General features: G+C 33.4%; 1 protein-coding gene across 4 annotated transcripts in view; it reads left to right on the forward strand.

Annotated features, from left to right (window-relative positions):
* LOC105210657 (uncharacterized) overlaps positions 1-24,415 on the forward strand; it is an 81,470-nt gene that overhangs the window by 17,335 nt on the left and 39,720 nt on the right. Inside the window, exon 1 of one of the 4 annotated variants that reach the window (XM_054231727.1) lies at positions 22,562-22,582. The exons of the other annotated variants lie outside the window; for them this stretch is intronic. Within the exon in view, the coding sequence (XP_054087702.1) occupies positions 22,571-22,582 (12 nt within the window). The 5' untranslated portion in view covers positions 22,562-22,570. Of the gene's footprint in view, positions 1-22,561; positions 22,583-24,415 lie in introns of those variants that run through there. 4 annotated transcript variants of the gene reach the window in all.

The following is a 24,415-nucleotide window of genomic DNA, read 5'->3' on the forward strand; positions in this document are numbered from 1 at the left end:
TAACAGTTACAGTTGTCACCAGTTCAAAAAACATAGTTTTGAGAAAACGCATTAACTTAACGAAAATGCAAAAAAAAGTGATTTTTTGAAAATTCTGACTATCCCTAACCTTTAACTCAAATTAGAAACATTGATCTATTAAATGTCTTTCTATCTTGATGGTATAATAAAATCTTTTCATGAGAAAGAACCATCCATGTTTACTGTATAAGCGGCAATGTTTTAAGTTGGAGGTGCGATATTATTAAGGACAGTCCTTTGTGGTTCAAAAAAAAAAAATAATGAACTCTCTACTGTTTCCCCCGAGTACACATCTTCAGCAATGAGTGTTCAATCACTTTATGCTCTCCAAGTTGATCGTGGCGCATTATGGTGTTTTGCTTTTCCAGTCTACTTTTGGTTTTACTTATAATGTTCTTGTCTTAAAGCAAAACTTCAAATTCAAAGTTTAAATGGTTAAACTATATACCTAAATTTTAAGGGAAGAGTTTTCCTTACATTGTTTTGATTAAATATTGAATTGTTTCGAACTCATCAATAAAGTAGCGATAGCTTCAGAAAAATGTCAATTTTGTTGACAAAATTCATATACCAAGTGCAAGTTTGTTGTTTAAGTCTTTAGTTTAAAAACTGAAATCAAGGGAAATCACAATTTTTTTACCTTCTAACCAATAAAAATAATTTCTTAGCTGCTGATAAATTGTATACTGGAATAATCATAATCTGACTTCAGTTTTCTGCTTCACATAACAATTGGTCTAAGTCTTCGCCCATCGACTACTTGGGAAATTGTTCAAATTGAGTCTCGAACTAGTATGATAATTGTATTGCTGTTGATTTAAATTAAAAAAAAAAAACTAATCAATTATTAACAAGAAAGCTGCAAATTTTACGCTCTATTATTATTTAAAATATCGCGATTGGTTTTGCATTTTTGCTAACCACTCGCTTGGGTTTGTGGTGAATATGCAAACTTTTACTTTAAAATGCTTACATTTTGATTTGCATTTTTCTTTGTATTTGAATGTAAACACTAAATATATGCACTTTCTACGACTTGCTTCAATAACTTTTGTTCACAATTCACTCAGATATGCGCTGTCAACCAACAAAGCGCGTGTTATTGTGTTTTATGGTCGGTCTACATAGGCCTAGAACTACAAATGTGATTTCAAAAGGAAATATAGTAAAGGGTGATTTTTTAAGAGCTTGATAACTTTCTTTAAAAAAAAAACGCATAAAGGTAGGTAGGTGGTCCATTCGGAAAGTCCAATTTTGGGCAACTTTTTCGAGCATTTCGGCCGGAATAGCCCGAATTTCTTCGGAAATGTTGTCTTCCAAAGCTGGAATAGTTGCTGGCTTATTTCTGTAGACTTTAGACTTGACGTAGCCCCACAAAAAATAGTCTAAAGGCGTTAAATCGCATGATCTTGGTGGCCAACTTACGGGTCCATTTCTTGAGATGAATTGTTCTCCGAAGTTTTCCCTCAAAATGGCCATAGAATCGCGAGCTGTGTGGCATGTAGCGCCATCTTGTTGAAACCACATGTCAACCAAGTTCAGTTCTTCCATTTTTGGCAACAAAAAGTTTGTTAGCATCGAACGATAGCGATCGCCATTCACCGTAACGTTGCGTCCAACAGCATCTTTGAAAAAATACGGTCCAATGATTCCACCAGCGTACAAACCACACCAAACAGTGCATTTTTCGGGATGCATGGGCAGTTCTTGAACGGCTTCTGGTTGCTCTTCACCCCAAATGCGGCAATTTTGCTTATTTACGTAGCCATTCAACCAGAAATGAGCCTCATCGCTGAACAAAATTTGTCGATAAAAAAGCGGATTTCACATTTCGAACCGAACACTGATTTTGGTAATAAAATTCAATGATTTGCAAGCGTTGCTCGTTAGTAAGTCTATTCATGATGAAATGTCAAAGCATACTGAGCATCTTTCTCTTTGACACCATGTCTGAAATCCCACGTGATCTGTCAAATACTAATGCATGAAAATCCTAACCTCAAAAAAATCACCCGTTACAAGTATTTGTTCATAAATACTATTGTTACTGATTTGATTTAGTTTATTGTTCAATTTGCGTTATGCTTTTGGGTTTTTCTACAACTTAATTGGCTTTTCTCTTTAATCAGTTCGCTTTGTATGCCAGATTGATTGGTGATTTGAGAAGATTTTTACGGGTCTAAGTAAAAATGGAGAATCATTGTATTATATATGAGAAATAGTTATTGGATAGTCAAAATTAGCTTTGGTGGCTAGTCGAATTCGGTTAAGTGGTAGTTGTATGAGCAAAACTTATAGCATTCATCAGCGTTTACTGAGTTTCAATTTTTACTTGGTGATCTATATTCAATAAATACTTATTTTGACGTTCATGAACTCATGTCAATTTTGTTTAATAATGTTTGTAAATTTATTTCTGCTTAGAGACTCTGATAAGACTCTGTTATATCTAATCATTCTCCCTAAGATAGTGTGTTATCTGTCTAAAAAGCTTTTCTATTTCTAAAAAAAATTAATTTTGAAAAAAAAATTCAAAATACACTTAAAAATATTTTTAAAATGTGATAATAGTCTCCTCAGTGGCCTTTTTGTGGAACAAAGCACTTTTGAATCACTGTGTAATTAAATTTTGATCTATTTATGGATATTAGATGCTAACTTTTAACTTAAGGGGATCATCCCATTTGACGGCCTGTATTTTTTAGTGATTTTTTAGAATTTTTCTAAGACTAGTAAATAGATAGAGACTTTCGTTTATTATCATTTATTGATATATATTTCGACAATTTAAGTATACATTTTCAGTTAAAAATATTGTGTATAACATGAGTTACAGCGTTCTGAACATCCCGCCTCGAAAATTGGGCTTAATCAAGTAAATATACCAAAAATTTAACGCTTGGTAGACATGGGAAAAAATTGCGAATTTTAGTTTTTAAGTTTTTTTAGTTTTTTGCTATAAAAAAATCGAAGTTTTTGGAATTTTGGTTAACAATAGAGCGTTCCATGCATGTGCTGAGTGCACCCCAAAAATTTAAAGTCATTCGGTCAAGCCGTGTTTGAGATACGATGGAGGAAAATTTGAAAAAAACACAGTTTTGAGAAAAACGCGTTCAAAGTTTCCAGCCGCCTACTGAGCAGGTCGGACAGCTACTTCTGCTAACTTTTATATCTATAAAAATACTTCGAATTTCTTAAAATCACTTTACTACGGTATTCTCGGCATGTTAAGAAAGTATGTTAAACAAGTAAGGAAGGGCTAAGTTCGGGTGTAACCGAACATTTTATACTCTCGCAATTTATTTATTTAACTTTATTTATATTATATAATACACAATTTGACCCTCATATTCGTCATATATATTGTATAAAGTCCATTGAAAGTTGGAAACCCTAATATTGGGTTAGAAGCACCGAGGTCCTCATGTTCGATATATGGGGCCTTGAAAACCTATGGTCCGATTTCGGCGATTTTTAGAATGGGGCTGCTATAAACGTAGTATTTGTGCAAAGTTCTGCACCGATATCTTCTTCAAAGTTCTGGTATAGGGAGTAGGCGTGGGTGTGAAGCGATTTGGCCTATTTTCACAACATATCATTGAGATGTAAGGAAACTATTACAAACCAAGTTTCATTGAAATCGGTCAAGTAGTTCCTGAGATATGGTTTTTGACCCATAAGTGGGCGACGCCACGTCCATTTTCCATTTTGTAAAAAAATCTGAGTGCAGCTTCCATCTGCCATTTCTTATGTGAAATTAAGTGTTTCTGACGTTTTTCGTTAGTGAGTTAACCCACTTTTAGTAATTTTCAACCTAACCTTTGTATGGGAGGTGGGCGTGGTTATTATCCGATTTTAACTATTTTCATGGTGTGTAGTGGGGTACGTAAGAGAATCGACTGCAGGAAGTTTGGTTTATATAGCATCATTGGTTTGCGAGATATATACAAATAACCGATTTTGGGGCGGGGCCACGCCCACTTCCTCAAAAAAATTACATCCAAATATATCACTTCCTAGTGCGATCCTTTATTCTAAATTTTACTATTATATCTTTATTTATGGCTTAGTTATGACACTTTATGTGTTTTTGATTTTCGCCATTTTGTGGGCGTGGCAGTGGACCGATTTTGCTCATTTTCGAAAGCAACTCTGTCCCAAGGAACATGTGTTCCAAGTTTCATTAAGATATCTCAATTTTTACTCAAGTTACAGCTTGCACGGACGGACGGACGGACAGACGGACGGACAGACATCCGGATTTCAACTGCACTCGTCATCCTGATCATTTATATATATATAATCCCATATCTAACTCTTTTATTTCTTGGTGACACAATGTGAACAAAACTATAATACTCTGTGCAACAGGTTGCGAGAGTATAAAAATAAAATCGTTGAGCCCATCACATGGAATGACCCCCTTAACAGTTATGTATTTAGAATTTTTTAATTTCTTCAGCATAATATAATTATTGTAATTCCGTGATTTTAATTAAAAATGTTCTATAGCATCTCTCAGACCTGTTTTCACATTAGATTCTTAACTTTCATTCTTCATATACTCTACCAACACTTTAATTGTTCGTATTGAAGGTTTTATGATAACGTAATCTTATTGAATATACACACATGTAATATAATTTTGCGTAATATTTTATAAGTTTACTCAAATACCTAATTAAACTATTATTAAGTTCATTAATTTTTGCAACTTTCAATTATATTACTAAAGTATCTCGTTTAGTGTTTAAAACCTTAATTGATTAATGGCTGAAATTTCGAAATCGAAGTAGCGCAGTTAAAAGAAAAATCATTAAGCTTTCCACTTGTGCCAATGCACAACCTTGCTTCGGCTATATGCATGCATGCATATATCTTAATTGGTTATGGAGGTGTCAATAAAAAACGATAATTATAGTATTTGACTAGAGAAAAGCTATGCGCTAATGTTACATAATAGAAAAATATGAAAAAGAAAATACAAAAAAAAAAAGAAAACATTATTACTTAATGAAAAGAAATTTAAGCAATAATTGTCTGGCTGAAATAATAAAGTGCAGTTTTAATTAAGCATAAAAAACCATTAAACGCATACTATATTAATCATATTTACGATCATATGTTTACTTTGTTTTTATGTTTTTAATTTTTTTTATTTTTTTTATTTTATTTTTTTTTTATAATAAATGCCAAAGGGATTTCCATATAATGATCATATACGCTATTGAAATACGATTCGTAGCAGACACACTTTGCCTATTGCGTAAGTTGCGTAAGTTTACATCTTGAATGTGCCGCTCAAGTAACTGTTCGTCTGCGTTGAAACATATGAATGCCGCAAAGCAAATGCATTAAATGTTTACCGTTAATTTTCCGCTTACGATTACGAAAAAAAATATTTATAGATAAAAAACTATTCATTACTTTTCATATTCAAACACTTTCAAAACATTTTCGTATAAAAAATTGCACAGACTTAATGCGAAATGGTTGTATTAATGTGTTTCAACACGCTTATCTACATACATACATACATACAGTAATAGTATTGATTCATATGTAAATATCACTGTTTCCATAACAACAATTAATCTTTGAAAATTTCTCCAATCCGCTATTCACGAGTTCGACTACTCGATTCGGTTGACTAAAGTGACACAAATGAGTCTCCACTTGGTTCAATAATGATTGTGTTAATGTTGTTAATGACGATGACGTCGGGGAGATGTTGTTTTTTTTTGCTGGCGGTTACGCGGCTGCTGTTTATTTGCTTGTTGTTGGTGTTGCTGACTTATTGTTATATTCAATTTCATATTGTTTTTGCTTTGGTAGCACTTGTGTGTTGGCATCAGTGAAAGTGCAACCGTTATAATAATGGGCCTACAATCGAGTCAATCCCCGGTAAGCGCAATGAAAATGAGCATCTACTTAGCGTATTGCTTGCCAATGTGTTTGTGTGCGTTTATACGAGTAGTATGGTTATTATTATAATTTAAATTTATACAAAATTCAATAACATGCCAGCTGAAAGCAAAAGTGAAGTCTAGGTTTTGTAAAATGCGCGTGAGCTTTGTAGAAATCTTAGACTTAATACAGCACATTTCTCTCTGACTGTTTTCGACTTTTTTTTACAAATTTTATAGGCAGTGTTTTTGTTTAGAAAAAACGTTGTATTATTTTACAATTTGAAATGCCTATGAACCGTTATGAGTAGAAAAAAATCTATTAATATTAATATGAACTCATACAAATTTCGCTTTTGAAGATAAAGAAAGCAATAGAAAACTCTATTATGATTTCATTAATTATATTTTCTCAATATTTGAAAATTAGTGGATATTATAAAATAACTAAAAATGAGAAAATTTTGGGCACATGCTTTATATACTATTACAGATTATTGCAATTTAAGTGAATCATAGCACATTTTTGACCGATTTCTAAAATTATGAGTACTAAATAATAACTAAACAAATATTTCCGCTAGATATTCTACATACAGTATACTCTCGAAAAGTAATTCGATTGGTAACGGGTGATTTTTTTGAGGTTAGGATTTTCATGCATTAGTATTTGACAGATCACGTGGGATTTCAGACATGGTGTCAAAGAGAAAGATGCTCAGTATGCTTTGACATTTCATCATGAATAGACTTACTAACGAGCAACGCTTGCAAATCATTGAATTTTATTACCAAAATCAGTGTTCGGTTCGAAATGTTTTTATCGACAAATTTTGTTCAGCGATGAGGCTCATTTCTGGTTGAATGGCTACGTAAATAAGCAAAATTGCCGCATTTGGGGTGAAGAGCAACCAGAAGCCGTTCAAGAACTGCCCATGCATCCCGAAAAATGCACTGTTTGGTGTGGTTTGTACGCTGGTGGAATCATTGGACCGTATTTTTTCAAAGATGCTGTTGGACGCAACGTTACGGTGAATGGTGATCGCTATCGTTCGATGCTAACAAACTTTTTGTTGCCAAAAATGGAAGAACTGAACTTGGTTGACATGTGGTTTCAACAAGATGGCGCTACATGCCACACAGCTCGCGATTCTATGGCCATTTTGAGGGAAAACTTCGGAGAACAATTCATCTCAAGAAATGGACCCGTAAGTTGGCCACCAAGATCATGCGATTTAACGCCTTTAGACTATTTTTTGTGGGGCTACGTCAAGTCTAAAGTCTACAGAAATAAGCCAGCAACTATTCCAGCTTTGGAAGACAACATTTCCGAAGAAATTCGGGCTATTCCGGCCGAAATGCTCGAAAAAGTTGCCCAAAATTGGACTTTCCGAATGGACCACCTAAGACGCAGCCGCGGTCAACATTTAAATGAAATTATCTTCAAAAAGTAAATGTCATGAACCAATCTAACGTTTCAAATAAAGAACCGATGAGATTTTGCAAATTTTATGCGTTTTTTTTTTTTTTAAAGTTATCAAGCTCTTAAAAAATCACCCTTTATTTTGGGTAATTTACTTTTTCGAATAATTTACTTTTCCAAATATACACATAAATTATCTGTTTTTATAATATTAAATGCATTTTTAAACTTAAAAAATTCATTCATTTATTTGCTTCAATAAAACATATGGATTTACATGAAAAACATATTTACATTTACATACATACATATGTATTTACTATGAAGAGAAAAAATCTTGAATATTCTTTTGTTTTTTTCTTTTGCAATATATTTTCTGACCATTTTTGTACGACAATTCAAAAAGTCTGACACCTGATTTGCATCGTTTTCATTTTTAAATCAGTGGATCAAGTAGGAGAGTTTATTTACTAAAAAGACGCGATAAACAAGAGAGTAAGTGTTTTTGCAACATCATAAAAAACGCTGCTTGCTTCGTTTCGAATTTTTTATCACCCTCTCTGAAAAGTAAATTAAAAAATTAAAAAATTTACTTTTTCGAGGTGCATGTGTAATCTTAAAGGTGATTAACTTTTCCGCGATTATTTACTTTCGGAAAATTTACTTTTCGAGAGTATACTGTATTTATCGATATACTATATGTTTATAGACCAAATGAGCGGGAAAACCCGAATTAATTATATTCTAAATCCCTCTATAATAAGTATAAACTAAACTAAACTAGATCGGTAGCTCGTATACGAGGTATGTTCAAAAAGTATCGGGAGTTTTAGTTTTTTTTTTAATAATTATTCATTTGTCTACTTTAATGCTGTCACCTTCAAAATGGTCTCCAATCTGATGCCAGCGTTTCTTCCAATTCAGTCGTAACACTTCTCAATCCCGATTTTTGAGATAGGCTTGGGTTCTTTCAGCGTTTTCTCGTATGCTTGTAAAACGACGACCATTTAAGGTTCTCTTTATTTTTGGAAATAGAAAAAAGTCAAACGGAACGAATATGGAGGCTGGGGCATCATTACAGTATTGTTTTTGGCCAAGAATTCATGAATAAACAACGAAGTGTGAGTTTTTAACAAACAAAAATCGCCAAAAATATAAGAACATGGCTAACCTTAGCGATTCCTAGAGAAAGTAAGAAAAAATACAGCTGAAAATTGTATCGTTTTTCACAGCATGTACACTAGCATGTATGACCACTTAACACATCTCGTATTTGCTAACAAATTAACTTATATTTGATATAAAAGATCCCTAGATGAAACTATGAAGCGAAATCCTTGTTAGAGAGTTGCCAAATGTCAGGAAATTATTTTTAAATTTAATTTTTTCCCTTAATTTCTATAATGGGATGCACAGCGGCCTTATGTGAAAAGATGATATGGTTTAAGATATATCAAGATTGGTTTAATTTGTCAGAAGGCGGTTGTGTTACATGCATACTCCAATGTTACGATAACCTAATTATATGTTCCTAAAGTTATTTACTACTTTCAACAATTCCGTCTGGACGTAGATTCAACAATTATTACGTAAGTGGCCCAATCTTGTAAGCCCCGTACTAATTCTATTCCTAGAACAGAACATTCATGAAATTTAGATTTTTGAATGAAAAATTTTACGATAAATTTTTTTGTTCATTTATTTTTAAAGATATTTTCTAAATGTTGCATGCTTCGTTTCGACCTTGTAAATGCTGCGTACGCTTGCTTATAACTTTGGCGCTACTTCCAAAATAAATTTTTAATGTTGTTATTTTTACATACATATGTACATGTATGTATGAGGTTTTGTGAATTTTCCTCAGCTATTGTTAACCTCATATTTCCGTGGGAAAATAAATTTTCTTAAAAACAAAATTTTCTTTTGTTTCTTGTATTTGGGCGTTTTTCCGCGCTGAAGTGTTGCTTAAATTTTAATAATTTAAATTTTTCAACACCAACGGCGCAATTAATGCACAGCTTCAAGTTGGAACGCCTGCAGGTGAGAACGGGCTCAAGGTTTCTTCTTTTTCTTTTAAACGAAAAACAAATTTGTTTTTGATGTATGTGCTGGAAAAGTGTTGGTGGTGGTTAGTTATTTATTGTTTATACAAATTTTCTTGGATTTTTTTTTTAAATTTATTAAAAAAATAATTTAGTTAGCCTGCGTTACAAAAAAGTAATAATAATATTCATTACAAATCACCTTGTCACTGCGCATTTGCCTGTTTCTCAAGATTTCCCTTCCGTCCAAATTGCGATTAGTGGGCTAACAGCGCTAAAATGAGCCAGTTAGTGCAAGCGTCATTGCCTGAATACCGCAAAGTGAAATGCATGTGCTATTATTTTTCCATATTCAGCAGCAAATGATTGACCTAAACCGGTGGAGTACGCGACGCAAATGCAATGCAACAAAATGCCACATAAGTATAATGTATATATATATTTATACAACTGCGTCAGCACATAAAACACCAAGTTTTTGCACATTTTGCTCACACACATCATTTTCTTGTCTTCACAGCGCATTTCAGTTGCCAGCATACACAGTTTGCTGGTGTTTTTTTATTATTATTTTTATTTATATGTATATAATTGCTTTTTTCTGTTGGTTTTTTGTTGTTTTCTCACATTCATTTGTTTTGGCATTTCACGTTAAATGGCACTGCAACCTGTTCTGCGTGACTATTTTGGTGTAGCTGTTGTTTACCGCCACCGCTGAGCCATGAATTGGCAACAACCAAACAACTTGACGACAACAAAAACAGCACAAACAGTGAATAATACAGCAAAACCTTAAGAAAAATAGCAAACAGTGCAAAAACAATAAAAAAATGTGCAACTACAAAAACAACAGCTGACACAACAAAATTGAAACATTTAAACATTCACTAAGCCACAATCAAGCGACGCAGTCACCAAAACACACGCACACACCAAACTCTACCAATAACAACAACAACGCAACATTAACTTCTTTGCTATTCAGACTTTGTTGTTGTTGTTGTCGTTGTAGTATTTGTTGTCTGCATTTTAGACGAACTAGTGCTGAATGAAGTTGATGCTGTTTTTATTGTTATTGTTGCAATTGAAAGTCGCCGTCGCGGCTCGAAACAAGTTTTGGGTATAATCTATCGCTGATTTGTTGCTGTAATGTGTTTTTTTTTTATTTTATTTATATTTTTTTTGTTCAACATTAGCAGGTTTAGCATACATACCAACCATAGTTATACTTATATATACTATAACTATATAGTATATATGCTATTTTCAGTATTTTTCTATAACATTGCACACATTTTTGTCTTGTGTCTTTTTGTTGCTATTGCATAGTTTTAACAATTGTTTTTGTTTTTTTTTTTTCAAATGCCGCACCGGTTGTGTAAAGTGCAATTCTTCATTTTTCATGAAGATTTTCCTATAAGCGCACCGATAATCGCCTATTTCTAGTATAGACCAAACACACCTTTTAAACCGTAGCCGGTGTATGTCGAAGATTTCACAACACGAAATCGGTGAATTTTTTACTTACTAGGTGTGTTACTGCTATATATGAAATATTGATATTTGAAGACAATGCTGGCAAATTCACCATTTACTGAATTTATTGCTTCTTTTTACTCGTGCATTGTTCTTATTCTTGACTAGTTCGATGTGCGAGTTCTTTTAACAAGCGTGATTTAAATTTTTCGGTTGGCCTTCGTGAGGTGGTTTAAACTTGTATTATTACGTTTTTTGTAGAATTATATCAAGTGTTTTCATATTAAAATCGGAAGTTGTCCCATTACTCTGGGAATTTGTGCTGATTTTGCTTCTTTGCCTAGAATAAACTGTACAGTCTCCGAATAGAGAAGACTTTATATAGCCTATATTTATGTGTTTCAAAAAGATGATAAAATAGAAAATATTGATTTGAATTTTTGATAAAATTTTAATTAAAACAAGTAAGGAAGGCCTGAGTTCGGGTGTAACCGAACCTTTTATACTCTCGCAATTTATTTATTTAACTTTATTTATATTAATAATACACAATTTGACCCACATATTCGTCATATATATTGTATAAAGTCCATTGAAAGTTGGAAACCCTAATATTAGGTTAGAAGCACTTCCCAATTAGATATACTTCCCAAAAGGGTTAAACTCCAAATTTTCTACCTCTATAGTTGAATTAAGGACCATTATAAACATGCAGCCTTTATATTAACACTACTCTTTATATTCACAATATTCACTGTGCCAGAACACACCCTATAAAATGTCTTAGTCAACTGCCAATTGCATAATATTTAAATTCTATTTATACATTATTCCACACTTTAAGCTTTCTATAGCCTGAAAATATTTTTGTATGCGGCCTTTTCTTAAAGCGGCCGCTCGTGAAACTCCCCTGCGGTCGCCACACAACGTGCAAGACAGCTGACGGTTATCTTATCGCCAATGGACATCAGCACTTTTGGCCAAGCAAGCGGCCAACAGCCAAGTCAAGTCAGCCAGTCGACTTAAGCTGCCATGCGCGCGCTGTAACTAAACTGACAGTTTAATGTTGTTACTGTTGTTGTTGCTGTTATTTTTTTAATTATTTTAATTTTGAGTGCAACGCCACGTATGGCACTTAATTCTTTATGCAATGCGAATAAAATTTGTTCGCATATGAAATGCTGTTTTAGTGGCGTGTTCATGTGTTCAACTGGTTTTTTGTAAACCCTTAAAGTTTGTGTGAAAATAAATTTCGTTGTGCAACTTTTGTAGGTGAAATTTGCACGGAATGCTAAATGAAATTGAAATGGCGAATTATGCGGTGTAAATAGTGTGATAAAAGAGTGTTTCAAAAAAGGGTTATGTGTAGCTCATTCGGTTCAAATTATGGAGATATAGTTTTGCAATGGTTGTCATATCTATTTGAATTTACTTAGGAAAAGTGAAAAAGTTGACTTTAATAGACAAAATACTATTTTATTTTTTTAGTTTCTTACTAGTTTACTCTCATCAACTAGATAAAATACTTTTGTGTCTTAAATTAAAAATGTTTGATGTCAAAGTGAAAACAATTATATTTTTTATAACTGATATCGATATGTGTGATTTTGTTTGAAGCTAAAGAGACTCAGCTTTATACTGGGCAGATCACAAACCGAAAACTGTGAGGCTTTGGTCAAATGAGTTGTGATTTAGAGAATAAACTGAGTAGATATACCAAGAGATCTCCTCTTATTCGAGACAACATCTTCAACATTCGATCTATTAATAACGCGGAATACTCAAGGATATCACGAAAATATTGAAACATGGTATTTCTTTTATTTAATCTATCTAACTAGTACAACCTAGATATAAACCTTAAGGGGTTAGGTGGGTTTCAAAATTAAAAAAAATAAAATTTTGGCCAAAAAGTGATTTTTATACTCTCGCAACAAAATTGCTAAGAGAGTATTATAGTTTTGTTCACATAACGGTTGTTAGGGTTATATATACCAAAGTGATCAGGGCGAAGAGTGGAGTTCAAATCCGAATGTCTGTCCGTCCGTCCGTCTGTGCAATCTGTAACTTGAGTAAACATTAAGATATCTTGATGAAACTTGGCACACTTATTTCTTGGCACCAAGGTTGCTTTCGAAAATGGACCATGAAATGGGACCACTGCCACGCCCACAAAATAGCGAAAACCGAAAACACAAAAAGTGTCATAACTAAGCCATAAATAAAGGTATGGAAATAAAATTTGGTATGAAGGATAGTGCGGAAGGGGCATAGGTATTTTTTTTGGAGAAGTGGACGTGGCTCCGCCCCCTACTAAGTTTTTTGTACATATCTCGCAAACCAATAGAGCTATATAAACCAAACTTTCTGCAGTCGTTTTTTTAGCCACTTCCTAATTCAGTCCAAAAATGAAAGTAATCGGATAATAACCACGTCCACCTCCCATACAAAGGTTAGGTTGAGAATGACTAAAAGTGGGTTAACTCACTAACGAAAAACGACAGAAACACTAAATTTCACATAGGAGATGGCAGATGGAAGCTGCACTCAGATTTTTTTACAAAATGAAAAATGGGCGTGGCGTCGCCCACTTATGGGTCAAAAACCATATCTCAGGAACTACTCGACCGATTTCAATGAAACTTGGTTTGTAATAGTTTCCTTACATCCCAATGATATGTTGTGAAAATAGGCCAAATCGCTTCACAACCACGCCTACTTCCTATATATCAGAACTTTGAAGACGATCTGAATCGTTTACTTTACAATATATAAAGTAAGCACTAGTGATGATAACGGTGCAGAACTTTGCATAAATACTACATTTATAGTGTGGCAGCCCCATTCTAAAAATCGCCGAAATCGGACCATAGGTTTTCAAGGCCCCATATATCGAATATGAAAACAATACTGTAATGATGCCCGGGCTTTCATATTCGCCAGAAATGTATTCGTGTATTTCCGCGATTGGATGAAGCGCTGGCATAAGCGCATAATGTCGAATGGGACAATTTTGAATGTAGAGGAATGAATAAATATTTTTTCAAAAAATAAAATTACCGTTATTTTTTGAACACACATCGTTGTAGATATCCATCAGTATCTGAATACAATTGTGAGATCCCTCCATTAAGGGGTTAGGTGGATTTCAAAATTTTGAAATTTCAAAATCAAATTAATCCGAGTAATATTCTAATAGATATAGATTTTGGTAGTTCCGCCCATCAACGAATGTAAAACTTTTCAAGTCGGTGTACACGATAACTCGAAAAGTTATGAAGCGATTTTGTTAAAATTTTGCACACATCTTTTTCGAGCCGATATATGCCAAAAATTAGACCAAAAAAGTGAGATTTTTGTTTAAAATTCTATCAAAAATTCAAAATTCAATATTTTTTTTTCCTTCGTTCATTAACAAGATTTATCTATGTACAATCGAAATATTTTTGGTTTATTGATTTTAGATGAACCAATCATGAGTTATGATGTCCACCGCAAGACCTGTTTTTTGGACACGTAATGGGAAATAAGGTTTCGGAATTTTTAAATTAAAATCTTTGATATGCTGAATCGTTTAACAGAAATATATGATTTCATATATTTAAAAAAATGTAAAAATACCCTTGGTTTTGGACTCTGAAACCCACGTAACTTCTTAAGCAGGGTTGATTTCTGATTGTTTGCCTTTTTTAAATCAATAATTTATTTCTATTTTTTAATATTCCCATCTATTTTTGCGATTTTAATATTTTTTCAATTAAAATGTATACTTATAGGCATTCTTTCAAGTCAATATTTCCTAATTACTGAATAATTCTGTTCAATTGCTTAAAATGATGTCAGCGACCAGCGGCAATAAACTTAGGTACCGCATTTTTAGCTTACTTCACTTATTTGCACAATTTATATTTACCCACCTATACCTTAAATACATATGTGTATGTACATGTGCGTGTGTGTGTGCGTTGATTGGTGTTGGCATGTGCTTTCTGTTTGTTAGTCTTCAATAGCTGCTTTCTCCCACAGCAGCTGTGCTCTTTCACTACATCATCTGCTCATTTGAATGCTTTCTTCGTTTAATGCTTTCTTTTAGCCAAAACAAAATGTGCTAACAGAAACTTCACAACAATTCGAAGGCAACAACACCACACTCATACATATCTACACATAAAGGCAGCTGTGTCAGCACCAAAAGCGCGTACAATGTTAATGAACGAAATCATGATTATCAGCAGCATCATCAACACCGAAAGCGACGCTTTTTTATGTGAGATAAAAGAAAATAAATAACAGAACTCAAAACGTAGCAACAACAACAACACACATTTTTAGTGCTGCCTAAAAGGTAGAAGATCGTTCATTTACACGTCACTCCGCTGTTTTTGCTGTTGTTAGTAAGGTGTTTTTGTTGTTGGTGGCGTGCCTTGGCAGCTTTGCTTGTTGGCGTCTGCCTCACTTCTCACTTTGTGTTCTTCTTTTTTTCTGTATATTTTTCCGCCTTTATATGCTGTTTAACTTTTGATTTCGCCCAATTTCGGCTAATTTTGTCGGCGTGTGCGTGTGCGTGCCTTGCGGAAACGTGTGCTTATAATTTCATTATTTTGCGTTGGCTCAAAAATTGGCGTACTTTTTCTGTGTTACTTGAAATTAGTTGCAAGAATTGTAGAAAAAATCATATCATTATTAAATGTTCATCCACAGTACTCTCATTACAATGTATTGCTGGCAATAAGTTCGTCGCTTAAGTCTTTTATATTTCTCATAGCTGTTTATGATATTCAATTCTTTCAAAAGAAATGAGCGCTAGTTGATGTACAAGCACTTTTTCTAGTTAAAAAATTTTAAAAATTAAATTATTTCGATTTATTTCGGTTTCTTTGGTAGCAATGAAAGAACCTTTACACCACTTTTTATTTAATTTAGTTTTTAATGTGTCTTCACAAAGGTTTAGCATTTGTTGTACTACTCATTTGAAACGTAAAGCTCTGTGAAATTAGTATTTAACAATACAAAGCAATTGGTTTACAAGTACATATTTTGTGTAAAGTGACAAATTGGGCAAGTAGCACACATTAATTTTGTACCGATTACTTATTGTAGTTAATGAGAGAAAGTAAGTTTTTTTTTACAGAGAACAGAATTATTTGTATTCTTTTCAATTTGTATCGATATATTCTTCAATTAATATTGCACTGTGAATAATGGAGTTTAAGCATTTTGGAGTTCGAAAAGAATTTCTTTGATTATTTTTATTCATATGTTTATGAAGAAAGAGCTAAGTTCGGCTGTAACAGAACTTTTTGTATTAGCACAATTTATTTATTTTATCATGAGAACACACAATTTGATCCATATATTCGATATAAAGTCCACTAGAATAACGAAAATCGTGATAATTGGTAATTGAAGGCTGAGATAATTCCTGAACCGATTTCACTCATTTTCACCATCAAGCTATACTATATCAAAGACGTTCGTTAAGATATCTGACATATTAATCGATATATACGGGATAAAGCTCACTGAATGTTTAAAAACTCTAGTAATAAGTATATGAGGGCTAGAAGGAGCTATGAACCGATTTCACCCATTTTTGGCACAGAGACACATTATTAGGAAAAAGTAAGGAAAGGCTAAGTTCGGGTGCAACCGAACATTTTATGCTCTCGCAATTTATTTAGAGATTTACCTATATTTTCGGTGAAAAATTACCCTTAGGCACTGAGTTCTTCATGTTTGATATCAGGGGCCTTGAAAAGTCATGGTTCGATTTTGACAATTTTTCCACAAGTGATGTCACAGCTCAAGTACAGTATTTGTGTAAAGTTTTATTTCGCTATCTTTATCGGTTCCTTATGTATACATTATAAAGTGAACGAATCAGAAGGATTCAAAATTGAGTTATGTGGGAAGTAGGCGTAGTTGTGAACCGATTTCGCCCATATTCCACCAGTGTCATCAGGGTGTCAAGAAAATATTATATACCGAATTTCATTGAAATCTGTCGAGTAGTTCTTGAGATATGGTTTTTGACCCATAAGTGGGCGACGCCACGCCCATTTTCAATTTTGTTAAAAAATCTCAGTGCAGCTTCTTTCTGCCATTTCTTATGTAATATTACGTGTTTCTGACGTTTCTCGTTAGTGAGTTAACGCACTTTTAGTCATTTTCAACCTAACCCTTGTATGGGAGGTGGCCGTGGTTATTATCCGATTTCTTTCATTTTTGGACTGAATAAGGAAACGGCTAAACGACTGGTTTATATAGCTTTATTGGTTTGCAAGATATATACAAAAAACCTATTTGGAGGCGGGGTCACGCCCACTCTTCCAAAAAAATTACATTCAATTGTGCCCCTCCCTAATGCGAGCCTATGTTCCAAATTTTATTTTCATAACTTTATTTATGGCTTAGTTATAGCTCTTTATGTGTTTTTGGTTATCGCCATTTTGTGGGCATGCCAGTGGTCCTATTCCGCCCATCTTCGAACTTAACCTTCTTATGGTGCCAAGGAACACGTGTTCCAAGTTTCATTAAGATATCTCAATTTTTACTCTAGTTACAGCTTGCACGGACGGACAGACAGACATCCGGATTTGAACTTTACTCGTCACCCTGATCACTTTGGTATATAACCCTATATCTAACTCGTTTAGTTTTGGGACTTACAAACAACCGTTATGTGAACAAAACTATAATACTCTCTTAGCAACTTTTGTTGCGAGAGTATAAAAAGGATTCCCTCTAATTTTCTTTCAAATATCGGAGAGATTTACCGGTATTTTCGGTGAAAAAAATTATTCATTGGCACTGAGGTCTTCATGTTCAATAACTGGGGCTTAGAAAATATTTAGTCCGAATTCGATTATTTTTAAATGAGTAATGCCACAGCTCAAATGCAATATTTACGTAAATGTTTGTGCCGGTATCTTTATTGGATTCTGATATATATATATTGTAAAATGAACGAATCGGATGGAATTCAAAATTGAGTTATATGAAAAGTAGGGGTGGTTGTGGACCGATTTTCCATTGATAATATCAGGGCTTCAAGAAAATATAATGTACCAAATTTTTTTTTGGTTTTGTCCCTAAAACTGGGGATGCCACGCCTTTTTTCCATTTTTTTATAAAAATCTGAGTGCAGCTCTTGTCTGGCATTTGCGCGCTGTAAAATTTAATGTTCCTGATATTTTTCGCAAGAGAATAGATATTTATCAGAATTATTTATTTCGTACCGCCAACTCTTTTGGTAATACATATGTATATAGTAATTTTGTTGGGAGCACCTTTCTTACCAAAGTTAAAGATAAAAATTAATATTTTGTCTCACTAAAATTCAGCTCAGATTTCAACCATAGACTATGAGAACAACTCTGTATAACAAATTCACTTTAACTTTGCACTTGAGTTAAGCTATAAATTTCCCAATACTTTAGACTGGCCACCCACCAGGCTTTAAGATAATTATATTGTTTTGCCGCTGTGTTTTTTTTTTATTTTTTAGCAACCCAACGTATTGCTGCAACAAGCCTGTGAAAAAGTAATTTTCTAAATTACATACTGCGCATGCCCAAAATTGGCTGTCAGTTAGTTATTGGCGGCTGTGCATGAGGCCAAAAACACCAACAACAAACAACTTGCCGCATACAATGTCTAAATTAGAGCTGCAACATACTCCGAACTCGCTTTGATTGTTTGAATTGAGAATACATTGTTTTTGTAATTGCAATTTTTCCTTATTACTATTTTTTGTGCTGCAACTAAATATTTTTTACTGCGTCTCCAGACAATATACGCTAATTTATGCGCACAATGCACTTTTGGCGTAGACACCGCAGTTGCGGTGCCAAAGTGAATTATGTTTATGCTGTGTGGCCATAAATTTCTCGATTTTCACACAGTTAGTTTCTTATTGTTGTTGGGTGTTACGAGTATTTTCTTTACGCAGTTTTCTGCTATGGAATATATCTGCTAAGAGACATTAACTGAGGGCGTTACTGTTGCATCTGTGAAGCTACAAAAACATGTCGCCTGCAATTTGAAGACATAAAATTTCAATTGGTAAGAAATAGAAATGGAAATTGAATTAATTTTTGTGGTTTATAAATCTTGTCCTGTCCAAAAACACTATTTATATCAAGACGCTGATGTGGCTGTACATTTTTGAATATTTTTTTTGCAAAAATTCGTTTTCCAAGATATTCATAATTTTGTTCTTTCCGATATTTTTTATGTCCCGAGAAAGCTTCCTATAAAGTTCATCATCAATTCGGAAGTGGCTTAAAGTTGTGGGATTGTCCTATTATTGATTGAAATTTAGAAACGTATACGTATGAAGCACATCCAAATCTCTCTGAAAGCGCTTATTATATACAAATTCAAATAATCTGACAATCAACAATATTATATGGAATTTTAAAGAGTCAGAGACCTTCTCAAATAATACACGTATATTTTCACTATTTTGTTGTTTTCATCACTGTTTGTGTTATAGTTGTTGTTGTCGTGCGTTCATTTATTTGGAGTCAATGTTGTATTTACACAAATTTAGTGCACTTCAAAAAACAATAAAGAAGGCAGTGAGTTTAAAACCACGCCACAAAGTGTTAAAAAAAACAAGAAAACAAAGCAAACAACGAAAGACTTAAGCGACAAACTTGCACAAGTTGCATACAAATTTTTTCGAGAACACACATGTTCGCCAATGAGTCATACAAGTCACCTTTTGTTGCGACAATTGTTAATTAATGCGTTTTTTTTCAATACTCCACTTTGTGGGCGTGCACCTGCGTTAGTGCATATTTGCGCATGCGCACCCATACACTACCAGAACTGATGTCATTGTATCATCACGACGCATCTTTGCGGCCTACAAACGATCGCTCGCTCACTCGCTGCTGCACTTTGTTTGAGCGCGGCCTACTGAAAAATACACTTTCATATGTATGCAAAAATATAGCAAAAACAATAACAAAGTGTTTGGCAAAAAATATTTTATGCAACTCATTTGTCTTTTTGCCATTCATTATTTTTGTTGTTGCCCTCTCCGCAGCATAAATGCGTCCATATTCCACTTAATTCATTCGTTTCAAAAGCTTCGCCTGATTTGTTGTTTATTTTTAATGCATTTGAAGGTCTTTGCGCATCGCATTGCATAAATTTTGTTTTATAATTTATTTATTATAAAACAAAATTTATGTAAGTGCACAGCTATTTGCAATTTGAGGTTACATCAAAAATGTTATTTTAAATGCGCATAACAAAGATTCATATAGGGCATCTTGCACACTGGCAAAAAAAAAGTTAATAATCTATAGATATTATCGAAGGTATCTACTTTTGGCTTAAGACTTCAATATGTCACCCTAGTTGAGTACTTTTTTTTCGTTTGGCATTTGTCATATAAGTTTGATCAAAAAATGTTCGAAGGTCTTGATTTTGTTCATATTTCTACATATTTTCCTTTAGTAACTAGTTTACTATAATAATGATGTTTACAGTACGCTCAATATCTAAATTCGAAGGTTCGATATTGATTTAGATTTGGTAGCTAGTTTCGAAAAAATTGGCTCACTCAATCTCTCAAAAAAAATTGGTTTTGTCCAATACCCAAAAATTGGTCGATTTAGCCTAACCCTATAGTATTACTATATAAATATACAATATGTCGTTATCTTGTCTGCTTCGTTTTTATTGGTTATCGTAAACGATAACGACTTCACGCTGTCGCATCAGCTGTTGCATTGTTTCATCACTTAGTAATAAGTACCAAGTGATGAACTGCCTCCTCACAAGTAAGATATTTTGAAAGACATATTAATTTCCTAGCTTTGCTCTTCGAGACAGGACTTTATTACTTTGCTTTACACTTGCTGAATATACTGACTTTGACATTGTTTTCGGCGTTTATGTTGATTTATAAATAACAGAGTGTCGATCCGTTTCTTTTCTACTACAATTCACCTACTATTACTGAATAGTTATATTTCCTGAAGTTATCTCATACAATTTCGGTTTAAGAATTGTAAACTGCCTTTGACTGATGGATTAAATAAGAAACATTTTTACGACAGGAATATTTTGGAAAATTTCACATTGTCTGCCGGTCTTAAATACTATTCTGATTATTATGATCGAAAGCTTCATCGAAACAGGTCCTACCTGGAGGTTGGGAGTAAATATAACCATAACAGTGACGTGCTCTTGAAACATACGGTGCTTTTTTGTCATCTTCCCTTGAGAAAGCGTGTTTATTTATTTGATATTTCTATTTTTTTGTCTGGTTGATTAGTCATCATGGACTACATCTATAACCGGAATATTTTTTGTTAGCTCTTGCAATATTTGTTCGTAACTTCTACTACTACTTTTCAGACATTCTTTTGCATTTTTTTCTTTTTTATATTTCCAATATGAATCATATTAACTAGTTTCTTTATCCGTTATATTTACATATTTGTTCTGATAACGTTTATTTTTCTTTTTCTTTGAAGTACGATTTTTTAATTTTACTAATTCCCTTATCTCTATGCTTCATTCGATGACTTCATTTATCCAAGCTTCCAAGTTTTGCAAAATGATCAAGAGTAAAATCAAAGAAATATTAGATTCGATATTACTGAATTTGTTATATAAGAATGCAAATGCATGCTGATCAAAATTCACAACAGCTAACTTTATTGTGTGGTATTTGTACCCAAACACCATAATCAAAATTGTGATTTATATTCGATTGAAATATTAAATTCTAGCATACAACTGTAGTTTGACTTAATCATCATCATCAACATCTTCAACTTTAGCAACAATTTCATATTTTTATTTATTGACAAATTTGCATTCGCTCAACTTGTTTGCTATTCTGGTTTTGGTGCATAACACAAACCAGATTGATCGGATGCGATTTTTTGTATCTATTTCCTACTTTTAATTAAACTTTGACGTTTACTTTGATTACTAATAGCCATATTTGCCAATTTGTAACTTAATCAAATGTGTGTAAAAGAAACTGAATTAATGAAAATTAATTATAAATGTCGTTAAAAGAATGGTTGCTGCTTTTTATATTTTTTCAAAGTGATATGTCCATATTTGTATATAAATGATCTTTTAGCAAGTACTTCAAAAATTGTTTAATAGCTTCTAAAGCAAAATATACTCCGTAAATTAGTTCTGATATGTCGTTGGTTTGATAGAAACAACTAAGTTGTTTAGGAATCAGTTAGTTGTTGTGGTAGGGTTGTTCTGTATGCTTCAATTATTTTACTCTTTGCATAAATTACTATTAAAAGCTACTAATCTGATGGCGAATCAGCTTCCAATATAGTGCTAAACAAAGATCATAAACTTCTTATGTTGACGTAACTTTCCTACAACCTATCTTGGCTCCCTTTCAGAAAGCATCTTCGATCTTACTCCTAGATTTATCCAGAACACAAGATAGTTATTTTATAGAAATTAATCGTTTTGACAAATTCGTTTTCATAAATTATCAAATTCACTTTTTGATCCATTTCACTATGTTCTCAGCCTAATAAGATTAATAAGACTTGTATCAGCTCCACAAATTTCACATAACGGCTAACTAATTCTTCGAGTTTTTGCAGATTAAGTAATCAGTGTGAGATGAGCGCCGATTAACCAAAGAAAGCTAATTTAGTCGCCCAAAGCGCTGCTCGAAACTCATTCCAATACATTATATGCAAATGCATGTGAGTAAAATTAATCAACAGCGTTTTTTAATTTGTTGTTTTTGCTTTTTTTTATTGTGAATATGTGATTTCAAGTTTTTAATTAATTCCGAGCATTGACTCAGATAATTTTTTTAATAATTCCCAGGTAAGTGGGCGCAAGCAAGCGGCCGCAGATCGCTCTGTAAGCTTGTGCGATATGTATAATATATGTGCGACTGCAAGTGGCGAAGGCCAAATGATAACTTTCTCCTTTCACGTTGATTTTAATATACATATGAGGCGCTCGAGTCGCTCAAGTCGAAGAAATTCTTAGTCAGATTTCTGTTGACCGAACGTACGTGTCGCACCCGTAGAAACCGGGTAACCTGTTTTTTGCCGTTTTAAATATTTGTTTTTAATGATAAAAAATATGTACGCGTATGCCTTGCCATTTGCTACGCCCTAAATTCAGACGGTTTTGTTGTGAATTTTAAAATGCTTTGCTTTCCAGCATTGCTGTTGGCCTGGCCTAAATATATAACACATTTGCTTAGTTATTCTTAGCTTTGATCCCTTGCATATTTAATCGGTATAATTTTCTTTTCCTATATTTTCGAAATATACTACACACATACATACATACAGCGATCAGTGACTTCGGACTGGAGGTTATGCCATAAACATACTTCTAGTTTCGTGTGTTGGTGAGAAAAGTGACAGTTGACATTTTGGGGCGTGTTTGCAATTGAGCTGCAAGTTGCTTGCGGCTAATGCTGTTGCACGTTGTGGTCATTTGTTTGTATGTGGCATGCAATATGAGCCTGTAATGAGACCTACATACAAGCACATAAGTTAAAAGTCTACGTCTATTATTATGCTTGTGAAACCGTTAAAAGTCCATACTTTTAGGTTTGTACGTGTAAATGTTGCTATTGACACTAACAATGTAATTGGCATGGCTAACACGTAAATGACGCAGTTAATAAGTATGTATGTAATGTAGTTCGTTGAATGGTCTGTTCTGTGCCAAAATTGTGGGTGAGAATGTCAATGTGTCAATTTTTATCGATGACTGTACAGATTTATCGGATTTTTTGGCACAATTTAACAGTTAAGCCTCTGCATGTTTATGTGGGAAGTTAGTTTATGTACATATGTAGGTGTAATATATGTATGGTCCATGCGAGTAGTGTTCGTGTCTTGATCGTCTAAAAAATGCGCCTATGCATTTGGAAGGATGCGGCAAAAAAGTGACCATAAATTGTATACGAACATTGTGATCTAATGTCTCTCGAATTTTTATGATGTAATTTTAAGTCAAAATTAAAGCATTTACTGAAAGAATTTGAACGCGTGGTAGTTAAGTACGTAACGTATTCGATCGTTGGGGACCATCCATATCACATGCAATAAACATTTTCCAAAACTTTATTAAGTTTTACTTGGCACCAATCTCATTTTTTTACACTTTTGAATGGCCAAACGATTAATACATCAATTAGTCGAATGTTATCGGTAAGGTTTCTATCCCCTAACTTAATATAAAAACAAGTAAGGAAGGTCTAAGTTCTGGTATATAGGAAGTAGGCGAGGTTGTGAATCGATTTGGCACAACATATCATTGGGATGCGAGGAAAATATTACAAACCAAATTTCATTGATATTGGTCGAGTAGTTTCGGAGATATGGTTCTTGACCCACTTATAATTTGGTATACCAATTTGGTTGGAGCCCTTCTGTACCTTCTTTCTAATGAAATTTAAGGTTTCTGGTGTTTTCCCTTACTGAATTAAAGTATTTTTAGTCGTTTTCAACATAACCTTTGTATAGGAGGTGGGCGTGGCTATAATCCGATATCCTCCATTTTTGGAC

Source organism: Zeugodacus cucurbitae, chromosome 5 (assembly GCF_028554725.1).
Source record: "Zeugodacus cucurbitae isolate PBARC_wt_2022May chromosome 5, idZeuCucr1.2, whole genome shotgun sequence".
Taxonomy (NCBI): Eukaryota; Metazoa; Arthropoda; class Insecta; order Diptera; family Tephritidae; genus Zeugodacus; species Zeugodacus cucurbitae.